This window comes from Tachysurus vachellii, chromosome 17 (genome assembly GCF_030014155.1).
Source record: "Tachysurus vachellii isolate PV-2020 chromosome 17, HZAU_Pvac_v1, whole genome shotgun sequence".
Lineage (NCBI taxonomy): Eukaryota > Metazoa > Chordata > Actinopteri > Siluriformes > Bagridae > Tachysurus > Tachysurus vachellii.
In genome coordinates this window covers 9,436,330-9,462,828 of record NC_083476.1, presented here as the reverse complement: position 1 = coordinate 9,462,828, position 26,499 = coordinate 9,436,330, and the positions used below count along the sequence as shown (strand labels likewise).

Sequence of the window (26,499 nt, the reverse complement as noted above, 5' to 3'; positions counted from 1 at the left end):
CCCAAGATGAACACCAAGGACTGTCTTCACTCCTTCAACTTTCAGTGGAAAGTGGTCACTCTTTACACTGCTGAAGTCAACAACTATCTCTTTTGTTTTGTCACCGTTCAGAGTCAGGTTGTTGGCTCTATAACAGGCTGTTAGCTGCACAGTCATGAGTCAGCAGAGAAACAGCAGTGGACTGAGAACACAGTCTTGAGTGAGATGCTGTTTCCCAGATTGGGAACATCAGTCCAGTCCAATGATTACATTTGACCTAGTTTGTAATCAGTTTGTGCTGATTAGTTTCTCAGGAGCTCTCGGTGGCACTATTATATACTGTTGTAGCAGTGACATTATTTAAATTTACATCATTTCCTGTCCAGTGTCACCTGAGCCTGGTTCCTCTCGTTTCTTCCTCATATCATCTCAGGGAGTTTTTCCTTGCCCCCGTTGCCTCCGGCTTGCTCATTAGGAATAGTGATATATATATTTATATAGTATTTTAAATTTTATAAACAGAAACATAGCTATGCTAGCTAAACAGCTAACTCATTAGAGAGATAGCAGCTACATTTTATTAGTTAACATGGAATTAACTTGATAATATATGTACAGTTTGCTATAGGACTGCAAGGTAAAATAAATGATTAATAAACAACAGCTACTCATAATAGTTCATTTAAAAGCTAGTTGTTTGTAGAACATAATTTAATAGAGCATGCAACAGCAGCTCAATTTGTGAAACCAGTGATCTCAATGTGTAGAACCATTTTAAAAATAAAGTACTAAAATAGCTAAGGATCTCCTGCTGTTATTTTTTTCTAAGATGTTCTCAATCTATGTGCCTATATTATTAGTTACTAATTTTACTATCTATTGGTAATTATCAATGTCTTAAAAAACAATGTTCGTGGAAGGATTTGCCATTTTATATTTATTTATTTTTTAATGTTTCTCCATTATATGCAGCAGCTTATGGAATGACAAGCAGGATACAAAGGAAGAACAGAAATAAAGTGGCATTGTGCCTCCTTAAAATGACTTAAAGAGGCTCCTCTAAACTGTTCAAAATGTTATGTGGGTAGCCCTTTTTTGCAATTTTTTTTTAGATATTGTTTGATGATACTTGGTATTTTAGCTTTTGATGTACATATTAGTAAAAATCAATAACTCGAAACCACGGATTACAATCCATATGATATTCAAATAGACCCATTATGTTACATACTGTATATAGTGTAGTTTATGGATAGTAGATGTACAGTTCTTACAGACTTCTGTGTTTGCTTAACACTGAAGATATCTGGGGTTGAGATCAAAAGTTGAATAAAAGGACAATAGATCAAAAGACACTAAATGGGAATTTCAGTGTTCATTTCATGGCACCACTTTTTGTGTGTGGGAGCAATAGAGTTGTACAAGAGATTACAAGATTTAATTTTTTGTTTTGTTAAATAAAAAAGCCACACCATTCAAAATGACTGTGTGTGGTATGAAAGCAAATAATTTGAAAGGTATTGGCAGCCCCATTTTTTTTTTGTATAATTTTGCAATTATACAAAATCTTGAAAGCAAAGATTTTCTCACAAAATCCCATAGATGGATACTATTAAATCTAAAAACATCCCAATGGTTGCAAACATATTATTAAACATCTCAGTTTCTTAAACAAAGTGGTGCCAATATCATTCAAATTATTTGCTTTCATTCCACAAGTTACAGATTTCACACATCCAGAATTAAAAAAAAAAAAAAACAAAAACAAACAAAGAAACAAAAAAAACAAAAACAAAACAAAAAAACAGAAAGTCATCTATTTGGCTTGCAAATGGAGACACTGATATGCTATTCTAAGAAATGTTTTAAGGGGAAATAAACAGGTGAATTACACGTCTACCCAACAAAAGTTTATTTAAATTAGGTTGTACTAGGGAGTGACTACTGCTGTTTTCTTTTGGAGCGTGATGGCAGGCTGAAAAAGAACTGAACATAAGTTTGAATTTGGTTAGGCAGTTCCTGGTGCAGCTCCTTGTAGAAAGGCCTCTAATCGATGTATTGTGAAAGCCAGCGGAAGCCTTCCCCATATCCCTCTCTCTTTAGCACACTGCACATGAACACTTCTAGTGGTCTGGTATTCAGCTCTTTCAGGGGAATATTACCCTAGAGAAAGAGCAAACAAGATAAGCAGCCTATATCATTTCATTTTGGCAGTAGCTGAGTGGATTCTTAAAATGTAAGCAGCAAATCTGATCATCCTCTAAGCACTTATTAGAAACATATAAATAATGTTCAAAAGGCTCGTCTTACCTTGCCAGTTGTCTGACCATACAGTCCAAACTTTTCACGAAGTTTCTCCTCACTTATGGCCTCTGGCTTATCAATCTTGTTACCAAGAATCAAGATAGGCACATTTCCAATAGTTTCATCTGTCAGTAGTGCCTGTTGTAGGAATGCACAATAAAATGCAAGATTTGTAAATGATTAAATTTAACTTTATAATGGGTATCCACAAATTTCATAATTTATACTGATATGCCACATTTTCAAAAGTTGCTTAACACAGCAACTAAATATGTATCTCCATATCACCACTGTTTACTGATAATAGTATGACAGCTCTATTGGCATTAACTGCACAGTTTTTGGCAGTGCCCTGTAGGCAAGAGAGACTAGGCTGTCTGCAAATATCTTGTAAACAACTGTAGTGCTAGGCTAGATGCCGAGTGGCCAGCAATATGTGTAAGACCTGGGACAAGCAATATGTGTTATGATTGTCATGGAATGTCTTTGCCACTGTACACTGCTCATACATAGACTATATGTATATTCCTTTTTATAATACCTATTGCAACCCTGGACATAAGTCATCGGCTCGTACGTACGTACGTATGTATGTATGTATGTATGTATGTATGTATGTATGTATGTATACCCCTAAAGAAATTGTAAAACATTGCCATTTATTTGGAAAATATGACTAATGATACCTGAAACCACCTAAACAACCCTGATCAAAAGTTTACATATCCTTGAATGTTTGGCAACATTAAAAACACACAGAGGTTTAAATGCCTATTAAATGGAAGTTTCCACACCTGTGACTCATTGTAATTGTAATTTGTGTCTTTGCATAAGTAGTCAAGGAATTTGGTGAAATGCACTGACTTGGCTGGATTCTGCACTATGGGAAAAACAAAAGAACAGCCAAAAGACCTGCGTAATAAGGTAGTTGAACTTTATAAAGCAGCAAAAGGATAGAAAACAATATTTCAGCACTTGAAAATTACAGTCATTACTGTTCAAACTCTGATAGAGAGGTGAAAAATAAGAGGTTCTGTGGATACTAAGCCACAGTCAGGTAGACCAAGAAAGATTTCACCCACTACTGCCAGAAGAATTGATCAGGATGCAAAGAAAAAACCACACACAACTTTGAGACACAGGTTGCTCTGGAAAAAAGTGGTGGCGTGAGCACCCACTCCAACCTGCCTGCACTCGCCTCTTCACCTCTTTTCCACACTCCCCATCACTATGTATCGTATATGTACTAATACTTAAACTCCTGCACCATCTTGACCTCAGACCACTGAAACTTCACTGTTCTACTTCCCTCCATCTCGTTTAAACGAATGCATTCTGACTTAATAAAACTGACTATTATTCCTCTTATTTCCAAACAGTCCTCCACCTTTCCAGTTGTTTCTCCACCTGCTCCCTACTCTCACTACAGATCACAATGTCATCCGCAAACATCATTGTCAACCGAGATTCCTACAGTATCTGACTTCATCTGTCAACCTGTCCATCACCATAGTAAACAAGAAGGGACTCAAAGCTGATCCTTGATGTAGCCTCACCTCCACCTTGAACTTCTCTGTCTGACCTACAGCACATCTTACTGCTGGCATACTCCTTTCCTGGCATGAAGCCATACTGCTGCTCACAAATATCCACTTCCTTTTTTAGCCTAGCTTCCACTACGCTTCATTATGTGGCTCTTCGACGTTATATCTTTATATATCACCCTTGTTCTTAAGGATCGGCACCAGAACACTTCTCCTCCATTCCTCAGGCATCTTCTCACTCTATAAAATCCTGTTGAACAATCTAGATAGAAACTCCACTTCTGCTTTCCTAGACACTTCCACACCTCCACAGGAATGTCATTAGATTTTGCACTCTTGATTTGCCTCAGAGCCTTCCTCACCTCATCCTTTCTAATCTTTGCTATTTCCTGCTCTACAATATTCACCTCTTCCTGTTGTCTTTCCCTCTCATTTTCCTGATTCATTAGCTCTTCAGAATACTCCCTCCATCTTCTCTGCAAATTCTCCTTGGCTCTTAGCACCTTTTCATCTGTATCTTTAATCACCCTTATCTGTTGCACATCCTTGCCATCTATATCTCGCTAATCAATACAAGTCTTTCTCGCCTTCCCTCATGTCTATCGTGGCATACAACTTCTCGTATGCTTTCTGTTGGGCCTTTGCCACATCCCTATTTACTTTGCACTGCGATTCCTTGTAATCCTGTATATTTTCTTCTGTCCTTTCTACGTCCCACTTTTTTTTAGATGGCCTTTTCCTATGAATGCTGTCCTCCATGAATGCTTGTTCCACCACCATGTTTTCTTATCTTCTTTTCTCGTTCTAGATGACACACCTAGCACCCTCCTACCTGTCTCTCTAATCACATCTGCTGTAGTTTCCCAGTCATCTGGAAGCTCTTCCTGATCACCCAAAGTGACATCACCATCCAATGCTGTTTGGCTACACTCTCTCCTACCACCACCTTTCAGTCACTAATCTCTCGCAGATTGCCTCGTCTACATAGAATTTATTTGACCTGTGTACTCCGACCACCAATCTTAGATGTAATTTTATGCTCCTCTCTCTTCTGGAAATAAGTGTTAACTACACCCATTTCCACTGGATTAGCAAAGTCTAACACCATCTGTCCTTCTACGTTCCTTTCCTTAACACCAAACCTGCCCATCACCTCCTCAACACCTCTATTCCCCTCACCAACATGCCCGTTGAAGCCTGCTCTAAATACTACTCTCTCCCATCTGGGAATACTATCTATCACCTCACTCCAGAATCGCTCCTTCTCTTCAAACTCACAGCCTACTTGTCAAGAATAACCACTGACGACATTCAACCTTCAATTTCTAACTTGAAACTGATTACACTGTCTGACACTTTTCACCTCTAAAACATTCCTCACAAACCCATCCTTCAGGAGTACTCCTAGCCCATTTCTATTCCTATCCACACCATAATAAAACAGTTTGTATCCCCCTCCACTGCGTGATTTGCTCGCCTTCTACCTGGTCTTCTGCACATACAGTATATCTACCCATCTTTTCTCCACTATGTCTGGCAGCTTTCTACCATTCCCGGTCATTGGACCAATGTTAAGAGTCCCTATTCTCAGACCTATACTCCTGCCTTTCTTCTTCTCTCTCTGTCTACGAACCCTACACCCTTCTCTTCTTCTTCGACCAACAGAAGTCCAATTTAGTAGTCCAGATACTACAACTTTCAATGTGCTCTGAGTTTTTCCAAGACATTCAGTGCTAAACAACTGCAATTTAAATGGTCCTCTCTTTGTATACTGCATCCCACAGTCCTGACCTTGCAAAGTTCCTTTTACTCCCCTGCTAAACTAGTCTAGTGAGTTCTCAACTCAAACACTGTAGTCTTTCAACCATTGGGCTGAAATGGGGTCTTTTGCACTGACTCATTCTCCCAACCAGGTCCTCCCAAGGCATCTCTGCATAGACAGTTCCACATGCCCTGCCATTTAGCCAACAAGTGTGTGGTCTCTGGTTCAGACATTCACTGGCCGTCTATGTGGCAATATGGCAGAATTAAAACCTGATTTGGTATCAAATTTGACAATTGCAGCTGCCTAAATAGCATGATAGATAGAAATGAAAAGTAACAACTATTAACTGAATTCAAATTCTAGTAAATTTTAGTAATTACAGTTTAAAAAAAAATAAATAAATAAAAAAATAAAGCCCAGAAAGCTATATAAAAATGTATATAAATTATAAACCTTCATACAATAGATCAGATTTTAAGAATAATTTTTTAAAACGTTGGTATATATTTTGTCAGGATAAAGTTATTTCATGGTATTGCATAAGAATAAGATGTTAGGTCAGAAATCATATCTGCACTTCATATTAAACATCACTTCAGCCCCTACAACCCATGGTTTCCCTTGTAGGCCTTTAACCTCTACAAATTGTCCACATTAATGTTTTTACATGTATAGACATGATATTTTCAGTTTGTCCACAATTCTGCTTCCCTTTATATAATTTTAAAAAAAAAATTTGTCCACAATTCTGCTAAGCAGAAGTTTATGGTGATATGAAGGGTTTAAGGGAGAAACATTGGATGGGGACTCACATCAAGTTCTGTTTTGGATTCAGCCAGTCTCGGGTGGTCCACACAATCAACAAGAAAGACAATGCCATTGATTGCAGGAAGGTAGTTTTTCCACACTCTTCGAGCTGAGAAACAAATTAAAGATGATTTATTTGTGTAATTTGCCAAAGAGGCATTTATATACACACATATATGAAGAATGAAGTACGTCATGCCACAAGGAAATCTACTTGCCCTGTGCATGTCCACCAAGGTCAAAGGTGGTAAAGGTCATACCAGCAATCGTCAACTCTTCTGAAGCTAAGGGACAAAATGCAAAGATACTTGTTTCTTAAAGCCATGGCATAATCATCATAACAACCAATTTAGCACAAGTTTGAATAGCATACGATATAGTAGGGAATGGATAATCTGGTTAAATTCACTTGGTGAATCACTGATCTACAACCCGCAATCAGGAAAAGTTGGGGTGTTTAAATTTGAATAAGATGAAAACAAAAAGAATTTTCAAATCATGTGAGCCAATATTTTATTCACAATAGAAAATAGATTATAACTGTTTAAACAGAGCTATTTTACAATACTACTAAATGAGCTCATTTCAAATATGATCACTGCTACAGGTCTCAAAATAGTTGGGACGGTGGCATGTTTACCATGGCGTAGCATCTCTTCTACTTTTCAAAACACATTGAAGATATGTTGGCATCAAGGTTATAGCTTTCTGGAGTTGGAATTTAGTTCCAGCCAATAAAGGTCTTCAGCATTGTTCCTCATGCACAGAGATTTCCCCAGTTTTTCTGAAACTTTTGATGATGCATCTTTTGTTATGCACTGTAATGCACTGTAGATGAGATTTACAAAGCCTTTGCAATTCGATGTTGATGAATCTTGTTTTTAAAGTATGCCATAATCTTTTTATGCACTCTTTCACAGATTGGAGAGACTCTGCCCCTCTAAGACCATCCCTTTTATAGCTAATCATGTTACAGACCTGATATCATCTTACTTAATTAGTTGCTAATGTTCTCCTGAATATTTTCCAAATTTCATGCTTTTTCAGCCATTTATTTCCCCCGTTCCAACTTTTTTGAGACCTGTAGCAGGAATTAAAATTGAAATGAGCTCATTTAGTGGATAAAAGTGTAAAATTTCTCAGCTTAAAACATTTGTTATCTATGTTCTATTGTGAATAAAATATTGGCTTGCGTGAATTGAAAGTCTTTTAGTTTTCATTTCATTTAAATTGAATAAGCGCCTAATAACGTTTAATAAACTTTTCCGGAATTCGCATTCACTATGACATTTTGAATCTTCCAACAAGCTTCCTTAATTATTACAAATATAACCAAATACATGATACAATGGAAAGATGTACATCATATACTGAAGAAGTTTGACCAACAAATAATATTTTCCTTCCTTGGTAAATTAGGACACATTTTTTTTACCTCCAATACTGAACTACATGTTTTTATGATGTTTGAATAGCTAGGAAAAATTTAGAAAATCTTGTAAGCCTGTTTGGCAGCTTCTGTCCTTAGTATGAACTTGCATTGTGTGTTTGGTCACATCAAACCAACAAAATATCACAAAGGTCTGTGGACATGGACAACTTCTAACAATAGGCCAAATATCCTCAACTAATAGTCCCCCAAAACCAGACCAAGTATGCAGCCACAACCCTCACATAGAGTGGGCACATCCAGGGGAGGATGTAATCCCTAAGATGATAGCTTTCATGATTCAGTACAAGTAGGGTTCAGTATACTCTTTTCCCAGTTTCTTGTAAGCCCATTGCACTTTCCAGGTTTGATGTGTAGTTGTGCTTCCTGAAACTTGCAGACCTCAGAGAAAGGTACATATATATTTTTGTACCAGAAAATACACTGAATACTGCACACACTGCATACACTGCAAGATACTGTACTTTTCAATCTTTTGATTGTTGGGGAAACTATTTTCTCCAGCAAAATGTGAGTTGCTTCCCTTTCTGGCTAAAAATGAACATGTACTAATATATGCGCATCTGGGAATATTTAATCTGCCCTGATAGAGAGCCAATAAAGCATATTAACAATAATGGCATGCACTCTAGTGACTGGATTTGAGCCTGCACTGTACGCAGAATTATGAATGCCAACCATTATTTAGGAGCACCTGTGCACATATGAGTGTGAACTGTGTATCTGATTTACAAAGCAATTTTTTGTTCCACAGGGCACTCTTGAACACATATTCCACTCTACTCTGGAATGGCAAGTCCAATTAAATATTTGGGCTATACATCAAGTCAAGAAGCTTTTATTGTAATTTCAACAATATATAGCTGTTGGAGTACATTTGTACACTTGTACATTTGTACACTTGTACATTTGTGAAATCAGATAACATTTCTCCCAGACCATGGTGCTACATAAAACAAAGACAGAAATTAAGTAAGTAGTCCTAGCTACATAATGTGCACAGTGCAAACAAAAAATACAAGACATTTCACAAAAGACAATGCATAAAAGACAATACACAAAAACGGCACCAACCAGTGTAAATACTGTATGTCAATCAATATGCATGTGCAGAAATACTGGACTGAACACATTCGTATTATAGCAGCAGTTACATGAGGTATTGTAATGTATTGTGCAAAACAGCAATCAACTGAAATGAGAAAGACAGCATCTGCAAAGAGCAAAAACGGTGTGCAGAAACAGCATGTAAACAGTTTGATATGGTGGTGCTGCAGACATGGCTGTATATTGAAAGAGTGTGTATTTGGTGTAGGTCAGTACAGTGCACACAGTTGATTGTGCATGTGTGTTTGTGTGTGTGTGTGTGTGTAATATGCTTGGTACAGTTCAGTTCAGTTACTGAGGACTCTGATATCTTGTAGAAAGAAACTGTTACAATTCTGGTCGTAACCCGAATGCAACTTCTCAGCTGTCCTCACTATCCGCTGCAAGGTCTTGCAAACTGAGATGGTGCAGTTCCCAAACCAGACAGTGATGCAGCTGCTCAGAATGCGCTCAATGGTCCATCTGTAGAATGTAGTCAGGATGCGGGGGAAGGAGATGTGCCTTTCTCAGCCTTCGTAAGAAGTAGAGATGCTGCTGAAATTTGGTGCTCTTGACGATCTCTACAGGTTATCCATCAATGTTCTGTGCTCTCCCAAAGTCAACAACCATCTCTTTAGTTTTATCAGCATTTAGAGACTTTAGAGACTTAGAGGTTGTTGGCTCTACACTAGGCAGTTAGCTGTTGCACCTCCGCTCTGTACGCTGACCCGTCGCTCTTGCTGATGAGACCCACCACGGGTCATTGGGAAAACTTGACGATATGGTTTGATCTGTGCATTGCTGCACAGTCGTGAGTCAGCAAGGTGAACAACAGGGGGCTCCACTCAGTCTGTAGAGTAAGGAAAAATGGGCTGCATGGGACCAACTGATCCCATATAGTCGGAACCAGCCCACCTACACAGGGTCAAAACTCCTTCCATTGTCAGACACAGTTCCAGTTCGCATGCACTTCTCTAGCTCTCTCTCTCTTCGCGGGATTTTCTTTCTCTCACCCGCCCATCTGCACTCATTGGCAGATGACTGCTTAAAAATGACTCATGAAAACAAATAAACTTGACTGGATAACATACACATAGCCCCACATAATACAAGATGCTGTAAAATGCAAAGCATCCATGTACATTAAATCACATGCAGCAAATAACACACAGGGCAACAAAATTGACAAAATTCAATACAGTGTTATCCATACCCATACTTTACAGTTTCTTACAAACATATAGTGCACTCCACTAATATTAATACTTTTGGTAAATGTACCAAAAGGTTTTGTTTTTCTTGGCCAAAAAACATCATCACCTGGAAAAAATAGGTAATTGTCTTCCATTGCATAATTACAGCAGTGAGTAAGATGTCTCAGTTAACTGAACATGAAACAGACCTTCTCATTCATACATTCACAGGACTTGTGTACATGGAAATTGTGGACATAGTTTTCACACCAAATTGTTTCCTGTGTCTGTGTTTAGCTTGTCACAACCTGAGTCACCACTGAAGGTTCAAATTACTGTTCTGTATCAAGCAAAGAAAACAATTAAGGAGGTTAGGAAATGTCCAACGCATTATTAAAACCTGTCAGGATAGTTGTGAACCATCATCATCAAAGAAGAAATGCGGTCCGAAAAAAATCTTGAATTATCATGTTCCGACATCACAAAGGTTTGGTGAAATCAAACACGCACAATGTGAAGAGAACTCAAGGGATTTAAAGTAAAAAGATGTGTATCAAGAAAACCACTTCTCAGTGAGGCTAATTGGAAAAAATGATTTCAGATTGCTAGAGAAAACAAAGATTGGACTCTGGAGGAATGGATAAAAAGGTCATGTGGTTTGATGAGTCCAGATTTAGCAGATCAAAAGTGATGGGAACCCAAAGGTAAGAAGAGAGATGGATGAAGTGATGCATCCATCATGACTAGTGCCTAATGAGCTGGGGTTGATTCACTTGGTCAGGTCTAGGTTCAGCAACGCTACATGCCGATAAAATTAACAGACAGCTGAATATATTAAATGACCAGGTTGTTCCATCAATGAATTCTTTAGCTATCAGACTCCTTAACAACTGAACTGAACCGAGCTCAGACACACACAAACACACAGTGTATTTGGTGCAGATCCACACATTTCACTCATTCAATATACAGCCATGTTTACAGCAACACTCATATCAAACTATTTACATGCCAGAGTTTTTGCAATCTTTGCACATGATGTCTTGCACATTTGGTCAATTGTTGTTTTGCACAACTTAATATAATAGCAGTAGTTATATGAGGTATTGTAATAAGTGTTCATTCCTATATTTTTGTACTGTACAATATACTGTATGTAGTTTACGAGATGTCCTGACCCCAAAACGCAACTAACTTCAATCCTTCAAGCTGTAAACTAATCTCTTCAAAGTGCATAGTGTCTATAAAATAAACTGTGGTGTTTATTGCATAAAACTGTGTTGTGTTTGCAATCGTTTGATAAACATGAGAACACGAAAAGAAGAGGTTACAAAAATATACATGTCGAATATACCAGTGATTTTCAACCTTTTTTGAGCCGCGGCACATTTTTTACACTTACAAAATCCTGGGGCACACCACCAACCAAAATGACACAAAATGACACCAACACAGTACATATAATTAATAATATAGTTTTTTAATGTATTTATACTAACTTAGTGTGAAACCTGGGGCTGTTTCGATGAACACAAAATGGATATCCTGGCAGTAATGGTAGAAAGACACACACGAAGCTCTTGCTCAACAGCTCTCAGTCTCTCTGTTTTTAGTTTTTATCGCAGTCAAGCTTGAGAAGCTCAGCTCACACAGATATGTGGTTGAAAATGGGAGCAATGTCAAAATAGCTTTGTTGGCCAGAATGGGGAACTCCTTGGCAACAGATAACCAAAAACTGTCCAAAGGAAGATCAGCAAAGTTTAGCTTTAAACCACGATCTTGTTTCAGTTCAATGAGTTCCTCTTGCTCCTTTAAAGTCATGTCCTTTCCAGCAACTGATGCTAAGCTGTATGGGTCCCTAACCCAGTCAAGGCATTCTGTGAAGGCTGAAGAGAAATAAAATGACAAATTCTCCTCAAGAGTTTTCAAATGTGTGCCAATCACCTCGCACATAGCAGTGCACAGCAGTGTTGCCATAATGCAGTTTCTCAGTGAGTGGGAACATCTCAAGGTTGCCACGCTGCACATGTTGCCAGAGCTGCAACTTTAAACGGAATCCGTTCACTTTATCAGTGCTTGTAAGCAGGTTTTCATTTCGGCCTTGCATCCGTGTGTTCAGTTCATTCAGATGATCAAATATATCAGCCAGGTATGGCAGCTTTGCACACCACTCATCACTTGCAAGCAGCTAATATCCGTGGACTCATCCAAGTTGCAAGGCAAATTTCTTACTGATGCGCATCTTTTCTAAAACAACAGTTTTGATATCCGCAGACATGTCATCAATACGTCTGGCAATCGTGTTATCTGAGAGAGGCACTTTAGCTATCTCTTTGGCCGTGTCAGGGCCGAGCATCTCATTTACAATGGCTTTACAAGCTGGCAGTATTAATGTTTCTGCCACAGTTTGGGACTTTTTTGATTTAGCTACGAGTTCAGCAACAAGGTAGCTAGCTTTGAGGGCTCTCTCGTTTATCTTTGTGGTTTTTCTCAAAAAAATTGCCTGTTTCTCATTGTTTGTACGTAAGAGTAAAAAATAGTCCATCGGCTTGTTTTGAACGGAAGGGTGTTTCGTTTGGAGATGGCGTTTAAGCTTGCTTGGCACCATGGCGCTATTGGATAGCTTCTTGCCACACACCAAGCACAGCGGAGTCGGTGCAGTTGCATCCACGGTGAAAGTGAATCCAAATGAAAGACAGCTTTCGCTGTATTGCCTCAAGCTCACTGTCTTTTCTTTTTTCTTTTGTTAACCACTCATACTAGGGCCTTCATCTGGGTCATAATTTTGTCCAGGGCCCTGTTCGGCATTTGCATTTTCCCTTCTCAAAAACTTCTCCATCACTGTCACTCGCTCGTCTTGCTGTGACCCCAAACTGCCACTGTCACGTGTCGCGCAGCACTAACTAAGTCCTTAGCTCTGTCTTTGTTTTATGTAGCACCATGGTCCTGGAGAATCACTCTCATTTCACTATGTACTGCAACAGCTATATATTGTTGAAATGACAATAAAAGCTTCTTGACTTGACTTCACCACAGAATATTCAGTGCCATTGTCAAATACTAACTTGTTGCTGATATTAAATCATGTGAACATCTGAATTTTTTTGCCCAATATATTTCTGACCTTTTTAGTTTTTAACATACAAAAACAAATAGTGAATATTGAGGTTAATGTAAATAACTGTACATCTTTATTTATTTTGTTGACAGAACTCACTTGGATGTAACGTTGGCACATGTTGCCCCAGTCGATCATCTTTAAGCATATGCAGTAGTGTAGTCTTGCCAGCATTGTCCAGACCAAGAAATACTAGTTTACCAGATTTTTTATACAGTCCTAAAAGAATAAGAACAGTTTTTCAGAAAAAGTCTCTACTGACTTAACATCTCCATGTACATTTTGGTATCCCACAGTACCCAAGTCAAGCACTTAAATTATCTACCAACTTCCCTGTGAGCAGTTCATACAATGCAAAAAAATCCAAATTGATGTACAAAGTCTATATAAAACTCCTAATCTAATATGGATGCTGTACCTTTCCATCAAATATTGAAAATGTTTGCAAATAAATTAGGCACAGCTCTGCAACCATTTAAACCTATTATTACTGCATGTTAATGATAGCTGACAACAGGAAAAGCAAAACCAAAATCCACAAAATGTTGAACTTAATAAAAACTCCAAATTAATGTAACAGTTAATAGTTACAGTGGGGCTCGAAAGTTTGGGTATCCCAGGTAAAAATTTGTATTAATATGCATAAAGAAGCCAAGAAAGGATGGAAAAAAAATCACCAAAAGGCATCAAATTGCAGATTAGACATTCTTATAATATGTCAAAAAAGTTAGATTTTATTTCCATCATTTACACTTTCAAAATAACAGAAAAATGGTGTCTGCAAAAGTTTGGGCACCCTGCAGAGTTTATAGCATGCACCGCCCCCTTTGGAAAGCTGAGACCTGACAGTGTCATAGATTGTACTCAATCGTCTGGAAGAACCAGGTGATGTCAATCTCAAAGGTTTTAAATGCCCAGACTCATCTGACCTTGCCCCAACAATCAGTACCATGGGTTCTTCTAAGCAGTTGTCTAGAAAACTGAAACTGAAAATAGTTGACGCTCACAAATCAGAAGTCGTCTATAAGAAGATAGCAAAGCGTTTTCAGATGCCAGTATCCTCTGTTAAGAATGTATTTAAGAAATGGCAGTCATCAGGAACATTGGAAGTTAAAGCAAGATCTGGAAGACCAAGAAAAAGATAGACAGAACAGCTCGCAGGATTGTGAGAAACGCAAGTCAAATCAAACCACATTTGATTGCACAATCCCTCCAGAAAGATCTGGCAGACACTGGAGTTGTGGTACACCATTCCACTATAAAGAGATACTTGTACAAATATGGTCTTCATGGAAGAGTCATCAGAAAAAAACCTCTTCTATGTCCTCACCACAAAAATCAGTGCTTGCAAATGAACATATAGACAAGCCTGATGCATTTTGGAAACAAGTTCTGTGGACCGATGAGGTTAAAATAGAACTTTTTTCTCTGGAATGAGCAAAGGTACGTTTGGAGAAGAAAGGGCACAGCAGCCAGTGGCACAGGGAACATTTCACTAGTAGAAGGAAAAATGGACTCAATAAAATTTCAGCAAATTTTGGACGCTAACTTGATGCCATCTGTGAAGAAGCTGTAGTTAAAGAGAGGATGGCTTCTACAAATGGATAATAATCCTAAACACACCTCAAAATCCACGGTGGATTACATCAAGAGGCATAAACTGAAGGTTTTGCCATGGCCTTCACAATCTCCTGACCTCAACATAATTGAAAATCTATGTATAGGCCTTAAAAGAGCAGTGCGTGACAGACATCCCAGAAATCTCAAAGAACTGGAAGACTTTTGTAATGAAAAATGGGTAAAGATACCTCGAACAAGAATTGAAATAGTCTTGGGTGGCTACAAAAAGCATTTACAAGCTGTAATACTTGCCAAAGGGGGCGGTGCATGCTATAAACTCTGCAGGGCGCCCCAACTTTTGCAGACGATTTTTTGTTTGTTTTCTGTTATTTTGAAAGTGTAAATGATGGAAATAAAATCTAACTTTTTTGACATATTATAAGAATGTCTAATCTGTAATTTGATGCCTTTTGGATTTGATTTTTTTCTCTTTTCTTGGCTTCTTTATGCACATTAATACAAATTTTTACCTGGGGTGCCCAAACTTTCGAGCCTCACTATAGGAAAAACTCTTAGAGACATCTACGGTATTTTTAAAATCTACATTCAAAGAGGGTCTTACCAAGAAACTGCAGTACATTACTAAAACCACTATAAATCCAATCAAATATGAAGGACATATCCAGACCGGGTCAATCCTAAAAAAGAGAGAGGGAGAAAAAAAATACAACAAACAACTTGAGCATGAAATTATTTATTTATTTTCAGATTTTCTCGTTTCAAAAATGAGTAAAAAGCTATTTTCCAGACAATTTTAAAAACTAATTGTAAATTGCAAAATCACATACTACCATGTGCATTTTCATTCACAAGTTATGGCCTTTCATATCAAAATAGAATTTTAATGATAAATATTCACAAAATAGTGAATGGACTGGAACTTCTTTCGAAACACAGCTGCACTTTGGATGATTCTCTTACTGCTATTATATCAGATATTGTAAAGAAGACAAATAATCTTTCAGCCTTTTTGAAGCATGATGGACTTGCTACTAACTACAGAAGAGATTGTTTTTATAGAGAGAACTTTTCTGTAATTAAACTTGTGCAGTAAATACTAGATACATCTTACAACAAAATGTATGTATACATACTTATTTTTCAAATTCCTGAGTGAACTTTTTTAGTCAAGGGACTATATTAGAAAAGCTGCTTGAGACAATTGAGCCTCTTTAAAACATACAGATATGGACTTAAGCAAAACAATATTCTAAATCTCTGATGATTTTTGCCTCTTGGAATATGAATGAATGAATTTAGGCATGTATTGCAGAAAACAGAGTTTGTGCTGTGTATTGGGACACATCAAACATGTCTGTACGAATTAGGTCATCTTTTGCATCAATAAATCTAGCCTGTCTGTGCTACAACTGTGATGTGAAGACATACGGATATTCTAAGATTCTTGATGCATTGCTTTCAGATATTGAACATCTTGAACAAGATGGCCTGTATGCAAAGAAACTAAATAAAGTAAAGACACTGGGTAAAGGGAACTATTTTGTTGTGCCAGCAGACAACTTGGGTGCACATTCTTTGACTGGGTTTCAACAAAGCTTTGTTGTCAGGTTTTGTCATTTTTGTCTTGCATGCTTTGACGATATACAAGAAAGAAGTCAGAGGAGGACAGAACAGGACAGAGGACTCTCACAGTATTTCACTTCTAACACTGAAGGAAAATGAGGATGTTAAATCAGTTGATGGAGTAATATATGACTGTGTACTAAATTGACTTTCACACTCCACCACTTTCAAAGGGTTCGATTCTAGACTTTATTCACGATCTCTTTGAGGGAGTTATTCCAAATGAACTGAGTCTTTGTCTGTGTGAGCTCATTCTTAGGAAATACGTTTTCCTTTACAAATTTTCGGACATAAAATTATAATATACCACAGGAAATTTTTAAGCTATCCTATTTAAAGTCACCAGTTGGTGGCAACAGAGAATCAAAGTTTGGGAGGTGTTAATGCATTAAGACATTGTTGACATTCTTACTTCCACACAATTTTCTGAAGTAGTACTCTGGTACTTGGAGTCAAAAATATCTGGCCATTGGAACTTTTGGAACATTGGAAAAGAAGAATTAACAAACTAAAGGCTTTAACCTAAGTATCATTTTTAGAACTTTACCCTGGTCTGATTCACATTAGCCCAAAGCATAGTTGTGCAATTCAAACTATGCCAAAAATATGTCGCTTGCATTAGCACCAAGATATCAGCTTGCACTGGAAATTGAATTTTTTTTAAAGCCAGACTACGGCTGGGCAATATGGCTGAAAACTGTATCACGGTATCAGTGTTTCCTAACATAAGTCTAAAGTCACAATGAACACTTAACAATTATCTCTTAACATTTAAGGTGCAAAATGAAAGAAAATGTAAGAAATGTTTAATAAAGTGTAATAAAATAGTGCAAAGTGTATACTGGCCAGCTGACTTTCCTCTTTTATTTACAATTTCTTCACATGCTGCAGCGCTCATTTGGCCGCATATTCACAGATTCGAATTTCCAGAGATAGTAACTCCTGAGCTATACGCTGTTACTAGCAAAACATGGTTGTAGCTGCCTCTCTACATTACTTTGATAGAAAAGGGGTGTTATTTGTGTAGTAACAGCGTTTAGCTCAGGAGTTATTGACTCGGGAAACTCGAATCTGTGAATATGCGGCCAACTTCCCTTCAGACACAACTGAATGCTGTCCATGTGTGAATGTCCTACGTAGTTTGACTGAACAGTGACTGGCAGGAGTCAGCCATCACTCAGGGGAGATAAAAGTTTGAGTGCAACAAACTGAGTGGAAGTGAAAGACTTTCACTCTTTAATTCCTCTATATTATAAGAAGAAATGGATTCAGGAATGGTGGAATACTTTTTTGGTTCCTGAATACAGTAGGTAAGACATCTGTTTTCTAATTTGATGGGGAACCTATGTAAACATTGCAAACAGATTGGTTTGACATGAGCTGAAAACGGTCATCGAACCCTAATAAAAAAACTACCTCAATGCTTATTGTCACACAGAGCAGGACATTGAGCTGGCAGGCTAAAAGCTAAAGCAATTCAGTCCTTCATTGAATCATTGGTCAGGAAATAAAGAATTAAACAAAGAGAGAGCCTTGTGGCTAAGGGTTTTCCACACAAACTGGAACCAATGTTGCTCCATTCAGTGATGGTTTCAAACAGCTGAAGTGTTTATTGGTTAGCTTGTGTTTATTGTGTGAATAAATATCATCTATAGGTTTCAAAACTGGACTCTGACCAGGCCAAACATAAACCTGCTGAACATGCTCTCAGACCACATTTTAATGTTTTTTGCAGTATGCGCAGGAACATTGTCTTTTTGAAAAATAACATCTGTATCTCTCACCAGATCTTCCAAAGACAACTCTCTGGTGCATTTACATTCAACTCGAACCATGATTCATCACTTCAACTCTGCCGAACCTCTCTGAAACAAACCTTTCATATTCTGCCAATCTGTCTTTGATGTTTTTATGAGAGAGCAATGGCTTTTTAACACATTTATAAGCTTGTGTGGATAACCAGGTACATGTGCATCGCATATCTGGGAAAGGCACAGCACCGGGGCCGCACTATGAGAAGAAGGCAAGCTGCAGAGTTATGTTCTGGGAAACCTTGTGTACTGGCATTCATCTGTCCAGAGACATACATCTTTATTATTCTGTGTGCTTTAGTGTCATTTACACATGTTGGGCTTGCTGTCAAAAACTGTTGTGGAGTACTGTGGTATGTTCTTCCCTGTATTTTTCTACCTTCTGCAAGCAAACAAAAATATTTTGAACAGTTTGAACTAACCTTAACAAAAAAGATGCTGGGTTGAAGGTTACTTTCAAATAAAATGTTCAATGTCTAATTGAGTCCTCTTCGTATTCATGACATCAAAATTTTAACACTTAAGTAAAGTTGGCCGCATATTCACAGATTCGAGTTTCCTGAGTCAATAACTCCTGAGCTAAATGCTCTTATTACACAAATAACACCTCTTTTCTATCGTAGTAATGTAGAGAGGCAGCTACCCAACCCAATTTTCCTCAAAATCAGCTTTCCTCCACGGTGGACAAAATAGTCTGCAAAGTGCAAAAACCCGAAAAGCGAATACTAAAAAACAGTCAATAACTTCACTGTAATACACTGTACTGTGAAGTTATTGATTATGAAAATCATAAAAATTAAACTAAAAGACATTTCACCCAAATAAGTGTTGTAGTATAACTATCAGGAAATCAGTGATATGTGATCTGAGTTTGGTGACAGTACAGTGTATTACAGTGAAGTTATTGACTGGTTTTTGTATTCGCTTTTCGGGTTTTGCACTTAGCAGACGGTCCCTTGGAATCTGTCTCAGAGACTTGTGTATTTTGTCCACCGCGGAGGAAAGCTTATTTTGAGAAATATTGGGTTGTAACTGCCGTTCTACATTACTACGATAAAAAAAAAGAGGTGTTATTTGTGAAATAAGAGCGTTTAGCTCAGGAGTTATTGACTCGGGAAACTTGAATCTGTAAATATGCGGTCAACTTTACTTAAGCAATTTTAACTTGCCGGCTGCAGCAAACCAAAAATGCGTCTGCTTCTGTGTGTCGAATTTTGCAAGTCAGCAGTTATGACGCATATTTTGACCGACAAAAAAATTAAACACGGTTTATTTTAATGTTACAAGAGCATCATAATCTTAGAATTTCATTTTTTTTTAAAAACAAACTAACTAAAATAAAATAATTTTAAATTAAATATTTATTTTCCAAATCTCCGCAGCAGAGGGATGAAAGAGCCACTTGTGGCTCCGGAGCCGCGGGTTGCCGACCCCTGCACTAAGCCAAAGAGGAGCTGTTCAGTGAATTGGCAAGTTGACTCACAGCCTCCTGACTCACAAGTTACAGGTTGTAACTGCAGGTGAAACACCCTCAGGATTTCTCCCTCAGCAGCAAATTTCATCTTGAACCAATAATGATTTAATTGAAATAACATTTGTAATTCGAAATGAAATTAATATAACAGCAAAACGCTTTGAAAACAAGAGTGTGTTTGTTTCTACTGCTTGGCTACATGTCACCTGATTTTCATTTGCAAAGCAAAATTGCTGCTGATAATCTAAAAGTGTAATTTTCACTCGGGCAGTTTTAGTCCCAAAATATTTGTCCATGGTGTCTAAGAGTACTTTGTATGAACTTTTTTTGTAACGGGTTCTGTTTCTCTAAGTACCGATACCCTTGATAGGTCTATTTCAATTTTAGGAAAACTGGTGCAGTACATTCCTTTAAGTTGGCTGATTTGCCATTCTCACCTGAAAGGTACTCTGTTACTGATATTTTGGTATGGAGTGTGTTGGTTTACTTGGCCTGGTTACAGGTACAATTCCTCTTGCAATAAAGAATTGCATTGCCAGTGGATGGTGTAAGCCTTAGCTTAGGGAATGACGAAGATATGGAGGATGTGGTTTTTTCCTGTCCAATTGTTGTAAACAGGCCATTTGATACACAGGAACAGAAATATGAAAAGGTGGCAAGCATTGCTGATTAGTTCTTGATTCCTACAACAGATTGTAGTGAGTGTACTCATGTGATGCCTTGGCAAATTATTCCAGTAAACAATTCCAGGGATGGGATGAGCCGTTTGAGCGATTGATTCTGGAATATGTTAGGCCTTTACCAAAATTCAAATTGAGACATGAGTATATTTTCACCCAGATGTGTGCTGCCCCTGAATTCATTCATTCATTCATCTTCTACTGCTTATCCGAACTACCTCGGGTCACGGGGAGCCTGTGCCTATCTCAGGCGTCATTGGGCATCAAGGCAGGATACACCCTGGACGGAGAAAAGGCAGAGGCAGGAATCGAACCCCCAACCCTGGAGGTGTGAGGCGAACTTGCTAACCACTAAGCCACCATGCCCCCTGCCCCTGAATTGTCAAAAGCTATTCTACTGCATATGCTCATAGCCAATGTGTTAGTAAAGATCTTTTTTGTTAGTTTTTTCCTCTGCCATCCAAGTTGCATGTGGATGCAAGTTCTTTAGATCAGGGGAATTTGGAGGCCAATGTTTGTCATGTTTCTTACACCATTCCTGAATAATTTTTGCCATGTGGCAGGGTGCCATCCTATCCTATCTTGAAGTGTGAATAGGCATGTTTTTATTATTAAATTATATATATAAAAAATCTAATTCATATGCCAGGGCCAAAAAAATTTAAATTAAAAAAATTACCATCGATTTTTAACACCAATAATTAAAAAAAAATATATAGTTTTACATAATTTTCAGTTGTTTGTTTTAGAAATATTGTATGGTTTCAACTGATAGTTTTTATCAATAAATGTATGTATTTGGTCAAAATTATAATCAATATACTTTTATAATATATTAGGACTATTTGTACCAATATTTTTGCTCACTTAAAAGGTTTTGTGTAGCCTATCGGCAAAGATGCCATATTCTAAGTTGTTCAACACACGTTGATGAAAATAAAAGCTGAAATTTTGAAAAAATGGCTTTGCCAGTCCTGTGTCATCTGTGGAGTCCTTCAAGATTCTGGGCACTACCATTTCCCAAGAAATGAATTGGGAGTGTAACATAAACTCCATCAAAAAGGCCCAGCAGAGGATGTACTTTCTACGTCAATAAAGAAGTATGGTCTGCCACAGGAGCTGTTGATGCAGTTCTACACTGCAGTCATTGAATATGTCCTGTGCACATCTATCACCATCTGGTTTGGAGCAGCAACAAAACAGGACAGGAACAGACTGCACAGTGTGGAACAGACTGCAACACACAGTTAAAACAGCAGAAAAAATAACAGATGCCCCCCTGCATTTTTTTTACTATACAAGAACCAGAAACCAGGTAGGAAAAATCACTACTGACTATGGCTGCGCGATAAAATGATAACGATATGTATCGCGATAGACACGTGATCAATATCAATAAAAAATGTGTTCGATAAAACGTTCGATATTTTTTATTCTTCGTCAGAAGAAAACAGAGGTTGCGAAGCAAGTTTGGTTGCGTTAACAAAGGCACTCGCTCTCTGGTAACACGCTAACAGTCAATCATGTCGAGCTGACTTTTCCTCATTTATTTACAATTTCCTCGCTCGCTGCGGCTCATGATGCACTTATTTCCAGGGATTTCAGAACAGCGTAACAGATATTGTGTCATCGGGTAGGCGTGGCCCATTTGATAATCTAACCCTAACCGTAGTTTTTGTTTGTTTATTTGTGTTCGAAAATAGTTAACTGTAAGATAATAAAGCATAATAGATATAAAATGTATGACTGATTTGTCCTTCATTATCCATTGCAGGTATGCTCTTTTTTTTGAAAGAGGGCGATTTCTAAACCTCCAGAAACTACGCCCACTTTACATTGTGGTAACGAAACCCCTGGAATTTAGTGAATTCTCATTTCAATGAGCACCGCCGTGAGCAAGGAAATTGTTAATAAAAGAGGAAAAGTCAGCTCACCAGTATGGCAGTTTTTTGGATGTTATAAGTCTGACCGTAGTCTAAACTTGCACTAAATTCTCAGGTTTCTCTATGTTTATATTTAACACTTTTCACTATTTTACTACACTTTATTAAGCATTTCTTACATTTTCTTTCATTTTGCACCTTAAATGTTAAGAGATAATCAGGGTTCCCACTCTTTTTCAGAGATCATTTTCCAGGACTTTTCCAGGACATTTCAAATTTAGCAAAAAAAGACAAGGCTCACAGATTCACGGCCTAAAGTAATATGTCCTTCTCTCCAGAAGTCTTAAAAACAACGTACACTTTATGACTATTACTTAACTATACTTTTAAAGACAATTTGTCATGTGAATGAAATTTCAACATTTATAAAATAAAAAGACCGCACATATTAATACCCTCTCCTTTCTCAGGCCAATCCCGTCATGCATGCTTTAGTTTGCTGTGCATTCCCCTTGCACATGATATTCAGATTAACAAGGTTAATATAACCTGCTTACCCGTCACCATTTGCTGAAAACATTTGAGCACTTAAACCATTCCTAGCAGCTGAAACCACCAACACAAGACAGCGCCATCCGTCACAGCGAGATTAAACAGCATAACAAAAAACTCGTCAAAACTCAGCGTCCCTGAACAGAGCGCTTTCTGTTACTAACGTTAATTGTTTCGACCAGTTGTAAACTGTTCTTTAAATGATCAAGAACATTTAAAAATAATAATTTTCCAGGACAACAAGATTTTTTCCAGGACAATTTATGTTTTCTCTCATTTTCCATGTGTTTTCCAGGACTGGAACATTGGTCATTAATTTTCCAGGATTTCCAGGTTTTCCAGGACGCGTGGGAACCCTGATAATTGTTAAGTGTTCATTGTGACTTTAGACTTATGTTTACATTTTATTTATTTGAGTTTTCCATGGTTGACATTTCTGTCTTAATAACTGAGGGATTATGATCAGAGGAAGGTTAAGTTTAAAAATAAAAATGTTTAAATGTAATATATTTTTCTCCTGGTCCTTATTTTAAATGGGTCATAAAAAAGATCAATAATTATCGATATCGACCGATAGGAAACACTGATATTGTGATACAGTTTTCAGCCATATTGCCCAGCCCTACTACCGACCCTTCACACCCTTGACACAACCTCTTTCAGCTCCTCCCTGCTGGCAGGTGCTACAGAACTTTATTTAAACTGCCAGACACAGGAACAGTTTCTTTCAGCAGGCCCCTTATCACCCTGATTAACAACTCACCATAATTATGTTCCCTGCTTCATAGCTATAAGTACTGCATTATCAGAACTGTCAGTCATCACATCATCCGTATATGTTACACACTACTGCTGCTGTATATTGTACAAAAGCATAATATTGCACAATACTGTTATTTGCACTACCATGCACTCTCACACTTTTTGTACATAACTGATCTGTCATATTCTGTATTCTTCTTTAATACTCATACTGTCTATATTGTATCTCATCGTCTGTATTGTCTTGTATAGTCTGTTTTGTCCTGTCTTGTATAGTCCAAGCTAAATGTATAGTATAGTGTTTAGTTTAGTTTATACATAGTATAGAGTCACAAACAGCTGGAACCAAATTCCTTGTGTGTCAACACGCCAGACCAATAAACCTGATTCTGATTTGGGAAAGTTATAGTATTAACTCCCACCCAGAATGTTTTGTGTGCTAGAGAGAAGCATGGGGTGAATCAGTAATAGCTGATGCTTCACTATCATGGCATTCCATAGGTCCACTACTTGTGCTAGATGGGTGTGTCACTGCCAAAGATGACCATGCCATTCTGAAAGAACATGTGCATACAGTGGTTTAAACCTTGAACCCTGAAAGTTTATCAGGGTGATAATGCACCAATACACACAGCAAGGCTGGTGACAGTGTGATTTGTTGAACAAGTCAGAAAACATATTCAGGTAGAGACCTGGCCACTGTTCTGCAAGAGGAATAGCTTAAATCCCTCTGGGCACTGTGCAGGACTTGCATCTGTCATTCCCAAGACAAACTGTTGTTGTACTGGCTACAAAAGGCAGTCCTACACCATACAAGATTTAAGATTCTTTTACTGTCACTATAATGAGTGCTGCGAAATTAAAGCAGTCCTTACAGTGCAATTCACCTATACTAGTAAAATTATTGTGGTCTAAAACCAGGTGTTTCAGATCCATTGTCCAACCCCTGTGTTTCCTGTAACTAAACAAGGTCGTTTCTCTTTTATATGGAAAGTCTTTCTATTTATATGAATTAATAAATCACTAAAATCTAATGGACATATACGAGGGTGCAACCAGCAAAAACTTAAAAGGGGAATTACTATGTCGTCCGTCGAAGATGAAGTTTAAACTTTAGATGAAACTTTATATAATTATAATAATATATAATGAAACAAAATGAGCCGAATCGAGATATCTGGTATTAACTGACATCTGCTCGAGGTTCGCCAGCTAATGCACAGTGTGCTCTCTACGTGCTTCCTGTTGATCTTCTCGCTTGCGCAGATCTTCCTACATAATCTGGCTCGAATCCCCATGGTTGGATGGCAGTGTGCAAAACTCAAAATTGTCATACGTGGAGTGATTCCTGAATAATTTATTCGCTCAATCGAAGCAATTAATTTACGAGGCAAAGCGATTGCTCACAAGCTAAAAGTGTCCTACGTGTCACTCGTGCGACGGAGAATAAAAAGAACCGTTGACGGCTATTTAACACCATACACACAGACATACAGATCAATACAGAATATATATAAATTATTTATAAGATAAATAATATCGGACGTCGTGCATCTAATTATTTAACTCAGTAGCAATTTATCCAAGCATCATTTGCAGTGTATATGACATGAACAGTATATTCACAGTATACACAATGAGAACTTCAGTTACTGTGATAGTAACCGATCGTACAGCTCTTGTTTAAAGTTTGTATACCAATTTCAATAAGCTATGCTTGTGAGCAGCGAAGTTGGATGAACCAATCAGTATTGCTCACCATGTTAAATAAAATATCAGTCGAACACATAAAAACATACCTCCTATCTATATGTAGATGTAGAGACGACTGTTATACTCTGAAGTTGGAAAATTCGTCCTGTTAATTCGAATGACCGTAATAAATATTTTCTTAGCCACTTTTGCGTATTACTAACACAGCCACGACACACAGCAATGGCTAACTTGCAATGGCCATGTCCCGCCTAGGCGCTTCCTATTAGTGTTACCATTCAAGCCTTCCGGGAGGTACACCGTACTCAACGATATCTGGGTGTCCGAACAAACATAGTACAAATAGGAACTGACTTGTGGAGATAGCAATTTGGTAATACTTTACTATTATTTTTGTGGTTGTCAAAAATGTTTGTGATTTTTTTGTGACCATATTGTAAGTTAATATAATACGTTTTGTCCAGAACGTTAGAGAATTTTTTAAGTGCATTAATTCAAAAGGAAGCGAACGCATTGCTGATATATCCGCTGTATATTGATTTGCGTATATTGAAATAATAATAATTATATTTATATTTACCTAATGTTTTGTTAATTCAAACATTCTTCACACTTTCAACAAAAATTGTGCTGGTTTCCAGTACGCTTGTACACATTAGAACCGGAAATGCCACGTGTATACCAACTGTAGACACGTAGTGATGGATAAAACTGCGAAAGAAAAGAAAAAAAAGCCGATTATTGTTTGCAAATACTATTTTCAACATTTAATATACTTACAACGCTAAAACAACATTATGTGGTCATGATTGCAGCCCAAATTAGTCGTTAAAATTGGAGCAATATACAAGTAAATTCTAAACACAAAATATCCTCCCTGTAGGTGAAATAGGCTTGAACACACAGATACACAGACTTTTTTTAAGTGCTAAGTTCTTAACGACATTCATATCAACGGTGCCTTATAAATAATCTGTCATTATTACATTTAATTAATAATAATAATAGTAATAATAATAATGAATAAAAATCACAGCGTTACCCAGTCGAGTTACTCCATTCATTCATTCATTCATTCATTCATTCATTCATTCATTCAATCAATCAATCATTTCTACCACTGTTCATCATTCAGTTTTAATTTCTCGTCTTGAAACTTTTTTTGGTGTCTGTT

The 26,499-nt window shown here is 37.5% G+C and overlaps 1 protein-coding gene across 2 annotated transcripts; it reads right to left on the bottom strand.

Moving 5' to 3' along the window:
* Window positions 1-889: 889 nt before the first annotated feature.
* On the bottom strand, window positions 890-25,955 carry sar1b (secretion associated, Ras related GTPase 1B). Of its 2 annotated transcripts, none has more exons than XM_060890717.1 (7): window positions 25,907-25,955; window positions 15,429-15,504; window positions 13,346-13,465; window positions 6,618-6,683; window positions 6,405-6,508; window positions 2,290-2,421; window positions 890-2,142 (listed from the first exon to the last, which is right to left on the bottom strand). In XM_060890717.1, the coding sequence occupies exons 2-7, from the start codon at window positions 15,484-15,486 to the stop codon at window positions 2,026-2,028; spliced, it is 597 nt and encodes a 198-aa protein (XP_060746700.1). In that variant the 5' UTR covers window positions 15,487-15,504; window positions 25,907-25,955; the 3' UTR covers window positions 890-2,025. The 2 variants fall into 2 exon arrangements, with proteins under 2 accessions (XP_060746700.1, XP_060746699.1); XM_060890716.1 differs by lacking the exon at window positions 25,907-25,955 and adding an exon at window positions 25,412-25,558.
* Window positions 25,956-26,499: the final 544 nt, after the last annotated feature.

Coding starts and splice junctions, on each gene's coding strand:
- sar1b (XM_060890717.1), bottom strand. CDS start 15,486: ATGTCCTTCATATTTGATTGGATTTATAGTGGTTTTAGTAATGTACTG. Junction 2,422..6,404: donor AATCCAAAACAGAACTTGAT/GTGAGTCCCCAT, acceptor TTCCTACAACAG/GCACTACTGACAGATGAAAC. Junction 2,143..2,289: donor ATGGTCAGACAACTGGCAAG/GTAAGACGAGCC, acceptor CTCTTTCTCTAG/GGTAATATTCCCCTGAAAGA.